This window comes from Propithecus coquereli, unplaced genomic scaffold (genome assembly GCF_000956105.1).
Source record: "Propithecus coquereli isolate 6110/MARCELLA unplaced genomic scaffold, Pcoq_1.0 Scaffold5, whole genome shotgun sequence".
Lineage (NCBI taxonomy): Eukaryota > Metazoa > Chordata > Mammalia > Primates > Indriidae > Propithecus > Propithecus coquereli.
In genome coordinates, this window is record NW_012150840.1 from 15,012,211 (window position 1) to 15,018,759 (window position 6,549).

At 43.9% G+C, this 6,549-nt stretch overlaps 1 protein-coding gene and 2 pseudogenes across 3 annotated transcripts in view; all 3 read left to right on the plus strand.

The window, feature by feature from the left end:
* Positions 1–228: 228 nt before the first annotated feature.
* Positions 229–746, plus strand: LOC105819796 (annotated as a pseudogene). The gene has a single exon (XR_001137979.1). The product of XR_001137979.1 is annotated as an elongation factor 1-gamma pseudogene (transcript).
* On the plus strand, positions 726–1,573 carry LOC105819795 (annotated as a pseudogene). Its single transcript, XR_001137978.1, has one exon. The product of XR_001137978.1 is annotated as an elongation factor 1-gamma-like (transcript).
* Positions 1,574–4,913: 3,340 nt separating this feature from the next.
* Positions 4,914–6,549, plus strand: part of EIF2B2 (eukaryotic translation initiation factor 2B, subunit 2 beta, 39kDa) — a 6,956-nt gene continuing 5,320 nt past the window's right edge. Inside the window, exons 1-3 of the mRNA XM_012656264.1 lie at positions 4,914–5,173; positions 5,275–5,395; positions 5,550–5,698. Of these exons, the coding sequence (XP_012511718.1) occupies positions 5,011–5,173; positions 5,275–5,395; positions 5,550–5,698 (433 nt within the window). The 5' untranslated portion in view covers positions 4,914–5,010. The remainder of the gene's footprint in view (positions 5,174–5,274; positions 5,396–5,549; positions 5,699–6,549) is intronic.

Here is a 6,549-nt window from a genome sequence, read left to right on the forward strand (position 1 = left end):
TATGCATATATGTGTATGTATAGGTGTGTATGTGTATACATGTTTTTATTTACAACACATATAAATAACATATATATTTTTAGAATGAAATTGAGGTCCCTCCAAATATACTATTTTTGCATCTTGTTTTATAAAAAAAATTGCGGACTTTAAACAGGCTCTTATTATGTATTTTGGCATCAGGTTATTTAACAATTACAGCTAGAGTTACTTTAAAAAATTGGCCCTTTCTCTGCAGAATCACCATGCTGGCTGGGATCCTGAACACAAAGCCTGAAAACTGGAGGGCCTTCAAGGCCCTCACAGCTGCTCAGTACAACGGGGCTCAGGTCCGCGTGCTTTCTGCACTACACTACTTCCACTTTGGCCAAACCAATCACACTCTTGTATTTCTCTGCAAATTTCCTGCCGGCAAGGTTCCAGCATTTGAGGGCGATGTTGGATTCTGTGTGTTTGGGAGCAATGCCATGCCTACTATGTGAGCAACGGGGAGCTGCGGGGAAATACTGAAGAGGCAGCAGCCCAGGTGGTGCCATGGGTGAGCTTTGCTGATAGCGACATAGTGCTCCCCACCAGTGCCTGGGTGTTCCCCACCCTGGGCATCATGCGCCACAACAAATAGGTCATCAAGAAGACAAAGGGGGAAGTGAGGCGAATTCTGGGGCTGCTGGATGCTCACTTGAAAACAAGGACTTTCCTGGTAAGCAAATGAGTGACACTGGCTGATGTCACAGTTGTCTGTACCCGATACCAACTGCTGGCTTCTCGCCTGCATTAACCAGCCCCAGTTCTGGGCTGTCTTGGGGGAAAGTGAAACTGTGTGAGACGGTGGCCCAGTTTGATGCTAGAAAGTTTGCAGAGTCAACCTAAAAAGGACACCCTACTGAAAGAGAAGGGTTCATGGAAAGGGAAGCAGAAGTCCCAGGCCGAAGGGAAAGAGGAGAAAAAGGCAGCTGCCCCTGCTCCTGAGGAGGAGATGCACGAATGTGAGCAGGCCCTGGCTGCAGAGCCCAGGGCCGAGGACCCCTGTGATCACTGGTCCAAGAGTACCTTTGTGTTGGATGAATTTAAGCGCAAGTACTCTAACGAGGACACACTTTCTGAGGCACTGCCATATTTTGGGGAGCACTTTGATAAGGATGGCTGGTCCCTGTGGTGCTCTGAGTACCACTTCCCTGAAGAGCTCACCCAGACCTTTATCAGTCTCAAACTTATCACTGGAATGCTTCGGCAATTGGACAAGCTAAGGAAGAATGACTTTGCCAGTGTTCTTTGGAACCAACAATAGCAACTCCATTTCTGGAGTCTGGGTGTTCCAAAACCAGGAGCTTGCTTTTCTGCTGCGTCCAGATTGGTAGGTGGACTACAAGTTACATACATCATGGAACCTGGATCCTGGCAGCAAGGAGTCCAGGTGCTGGTTTAAGAGTACATTTCCTGGGAGAGGGCCTTTCAGCATGTGGGCGAAGCCTTCGATCAGGGCAAGATATTCAAGCACACATCTCTTGCCATTGTCTAGATGCCTGTACCTGCCCTTCTGGGAGATGGGGGTCATTAAAGGAAACTAAACATTGAAAAAAACCTGAACACCCCCAAATGTAATGCTTTATAATTTTCTTTTAAATAAATGTGCTTTTTTTTTTTTTTTTTTTTGAGACAGAATCTCACTCTGTTGCCTGGGCTAGAGTGAGTGCCGTGGCGTCAGCCTAGCTCACAGCAACCTCAGACTCCTGGGCTCAAGCGATCCTCCTGCCTCAGCCTCCCGAGTAGCTGGGACTACAGGCATGCGCCACCATGCCCGGCTAATTTTTTCTATATATTTTTAGTTGTCTGATTAATTTCTTTCTATTTTTAGTAGAGACGGGGTCTCGCTCTTGCTCAGGCTGGTTTCGAACTCCTGAGCTCAAACAATCCGCCCGCCTCGGCCTCCCAGAGTGCTAGCATTACAGGCGTGAGCCACTGTGCCTGGCCTTTAAAAGATTTCTTTAAAAAGCCAAAAGAAAGTAGGCAAAAGGCACAGACATTTTCCCAAAACTACATGGTCAATAAACATGTGAAAAAAAAAATGATCTAATTAGTAATCAGGAAAATGCAAATTAAGATCACAATGAAATATTCTTTTATACCTAACTGATTCCCAATAAAGAAGATATTTGATAATACCACCTGTCAGTAAGGATGTAGATCAGCTGAAACTCTTTAAATACTACTGAAGGGAGCATATATTAATTTAACCACTTTGGAAGTCTAGACCTATTTGTAAAGTTGTACATTCATATAGCTTATGATCCAGCTGTTCCACTTACAGATATACCAAAGTATACAAAAGAATGTTTATAGTTTGTATTCACCCCCCCCCCCAAAAGACTGGAAAGAATTCAAATGTCTGTGGAAGAAAAATGTATACATAACTTGTGCTAAAGTCACATGATGAAATATTATGCACCAGTACATATAAGAGAACTACATTTACATATAACAACATGCATAAATTTTAGCAATGCCCTCTTGAGTGAAAAAGGCAGGTTGTACAAAGTTACATTATAATATCATTTGTAAAAAGCTCAAAAACAAGCAAAACTAAGCAATATTTTTGTTTAGGGGTTGTAATATATACTAAATTATTTTTTATGAAGCAAAAGAATATTAATCAAAATTTAGTTTACTAGTTATTCTTGGGTGTGGGAGTAGGCAGGGAAATAGAGTAGAGGAAGAGCACACACATTGATGTGATATTGGTAGCATTTTAGGGTTTTTAAAAATATATATATATATACAACATATATTTTTTAAATTGTAAAATACCCATAAAATTTACCATCTTAACCCTTTTTAAGTGGACAATTCAGTGGCATAAAGCACATTCACATTGTTGTGCAATGTAAATACACAACCATCTATCTCTAGAACTCTTATCTTGCAAAACTAAAACTCTGTAACCATTAAGCAATAACTCTCCTCCTTTCCCAAGCCCCTGGCAACTACCATTCTACTTTCTAGATCTATGAATTTGAATATTTTAAGTTGAGGGATTTGTTAATGAGCGTTCATTCTGTTTCAGGCTTCATAACTTGCATATATGTATGTATACATATACACACATATAAATTATTTCATTTGTATATAATAGTACATACTTTATTTTTCAAGCCTTGATATATGGAAAAATAAAGAATGACAATATCCAAAATTGGTCATAACATGGCAAGTGCTAGCAAGCATTTAAATTGACACAATTTTAAAGACATTTTAAAATTAACAAACAGCAAAATTGACAAATATTTTATGGCTTTTTAGAGCAATTGTATTTTCAATTTCAGTTTCTGATTGTTCATTGCTAGTATACAGAAATATGATTAATTTTTGTATCCTTGCTAAACTCGTTTAGCTAAACCTCATAGTTCTAGGAGGTTTTGTTATTGTTGATTCTTTGGGATGTTCTATGTAGACAATCATGTCTTTTGTGAATAGGGACAGTTTTCTTTCTTTCTTTTCATTCTGTATGCTTTTTATTTCTTTTTCTTGCCTTATTGCAAGGGCTGGGGCTATGTGTATGTTAAATAGGAGTGGTAAGAGTAGATATCCTTGCTTTGTTCCTGATCTTAGGGAGAAAGCAGTCTTCCACTATGAAGTATACTTGCGGGTGTAGGATTTGTAGCTGCACTTTATCAATTTAAAGAAGTTCCTTTCTATTCCTAATTTTCTGAGAGTTTTTAACATGAATGGATGTTGAATTCTGACAAATGCTTCCTCCTACATCAGTTGATATGATTATGTGGTTTTACTTAGATCATTAATATGGCATATTAGCTCAATTGATTTTCAAATTTGAATCAGCTTTAAATTCTTTTTATGTATTGCTGGATTTAATTTGCTAATATTAGCAAATTTGTTTTTGTTGTGGATTTTTGCATTTATGTTCATGGCAGATATTGGTCTGTAACTTTCTTTTCTTGTACTATCTTTGATTTTGGTATTGATATAATCCTTTTCGGGGGCAATTTGTCAACTGTAACAAGTCTTTAAAACGTGCTTGCTTAAGGATTCCACTTTGAAGAATTTATCTTAAGGAAACAGGTTTCTATTACACAGACTTTAGGTTCAGCCTGGATTTAACTATGAACTTATCCCCTTATCAACTGCTTAAATTCTGTTGGTCTGTTTTCCAATCTGTAAAATGGGGATAAGAGGACTTATTTCAGAGCTGTATTGGATGAGACAATTCACACAATGTCCAACACCTAGTAAGCTTTAAGTAAATGGTAGCTCTTGGTATTATGTTATACTCTCCAGCCTCTGTAGGAGGACAAGTCTGTGCAATCGGAGGACATCATCTTTGCTCCTGTATTAGCTTCACTTTGAATCTCCTTATTGGTGGGTAGTCTCCTCATCCCTAATTCCTCTGTCTTCTATTCCATATGCTAGGCCTTGGGAATACAAGGCAAAAAAAGATACAATCCCTGTCCTCAGTGAGTTGAACCCATTAGAGAGACACAGGCGCAAATAGCTCCATGCAATCCAACAGCCTTTTAATGTGGCGTCTGCCCATAGGCCCCAGACGCATACTCAGAGCGTCTGTGTCAAGACACTAGGCAGTCACCGAGCCGCAGGGCCAGGAAGGAGGGCCGCAACTTCTCCAGTTAACCTCAGGTCGTGAAGGGGAGGCGTAGCGACTTGCTGTTCCCATAGCAACGAGACGAGCCACCCTCTTCGGGCCTGTCGGGTCACGTCTGTTCAGCGTCCCTAGAGCCAGGAAAGGCCACTTCCGTTCCTCCAGCCCCGGAGGCGTGGAGTAGCTCGGTTGTAATTGAAAAACCCGAGTCCCACGTCTCTGATTGGCTCAGACAGATAGAGAGGGCGGGAGATAGCGGCGAGGGGCGTGGCTTACCGCCTCTCAAACTTGAATGCGTTCTCTCAGAGCGGAAGCCGACCTCGCCCGCCCCGGAAGTGCAAAGCCTGCTGCCCGGCAGGTTTGGGTTGTGAGGGTGAAGGCGGCTGGCTACCTTCGAGATGCCGGGAGCCGCGGCGAAGGGCTCGGAGTTGTCCGAGAGGATCGAGAGCTTCGTGGAAACCCTGAAGCGGGGCGGTGGGCGGCGCAGCTCTGAAGACATGGCTCGGGAGACCCTGGGGCTGCTGCGCCGGATCATCACGGACCACCGGTGGAGCAACGCGGGTGAGGCAGACGTAGTTCCACCCTCGGCCGCGGCCCCTTGTCGTTCCCGATCCCAAGGCCGAACGTCGCCCAGGCCTCACCCTCTGTCTTTTGGACTTCAGGGGAACTAATGGAGCTGATCCGCAGAGAGGGCAGGAGGATGACGGCCGCGCAGCCCTCCGAGACCACCGTGGGCAACATGGTGCGGAGAGTGCTCAAGATCATCCGGGAGGAGTATGGCAGGTCAGGCTCAGGTCCTGGGCTCCACGTTGAACCTAGTGGCGCATTTTGCACGAGCCCTTCTCCCTGCTTGAGATTTTATTGGAGTTGAGCAGCTCCTGTTACCTACCTGACCACTCCTTCTCACCTCCCTCTTTGGATCTTTTTGCCTTCATAGACTCCATGGGCGCAGTGACGAGAGCGATCAGCAGGAATCCCTGCACAAACTCTTGACATCTGGAGGCCTGAGCGAGGATTTCAGCTTCCATTATGCCCAACTCCAGTCCAACATAATTGAGGCGATTAATGAGCTGCTGGTGGAGCTGGGTAAGAGGCCTGATCACTGGGTGGACAGGACAGGTCTCGGGCAAATAAGGGAACAGAAGCTCCTAGAAGTTGTTTATAAGCAGAGATGGGAGATTACCAGCCTACTGGTTCTGAGGTTTGTCCTCCTTCCTGATGAGGAGATTTTGGAACAGGCAGCAGGACTAAAGTAATACCGTCTCTACTTTTCCTTAGACTAATCCTTTATAGACTGCATATCCACTGTGGCAGAGACTATATTAAGTCAGAGCTTTATTTTCATTTTAAAGAAAACGAAGTCCCTAAAAACCACAGTTTAGTTGACAGACCCTCTACTGAACTTCCTCTTCAATGTTTACACACACGTATATGCCACCTCCATCCCCCTTGTCTTTGTGACCCAAGAGACCTGCAGATACTCATTACAATCAGAGAGTGAAGAAGCTGCTTCCAAATTCCTCCCATTTTTCTTCTCTGGCCTCCCTCTCTCAGGTGGAGATGCTGTGGCCCCCTTTTGGAGGAAGAGTTCTTTTGGGGGAATCTCTGTTTACCCCACTCAGCACTTTAGGATTTCCCAGATTGCCATTTCTTGCCTGAATTCATTGTCTTCAAAATCAGTTGTAAGGAGCTGTGTTGTGGCAGGGAGGTGGTTGATGAGTAGCAGTGCTTCTGGGAAAGAGGGCAGACCGAGAACTTGGAAGATAGAAGATCCCAGAGGAGTGGGGCTTTTAAAAAATTGTGACATTTTGGCCGAGCGCGGTGGCTCACGCCTGTAATCTTAGCACTCTGGGAGGCCGAGGCGGGCGGATTGTTTGAGCTCAGGAGTTCGAGACCAGCCTAAGCAAGAGTGAGACCCAGTCTCTACTAAAAAATAG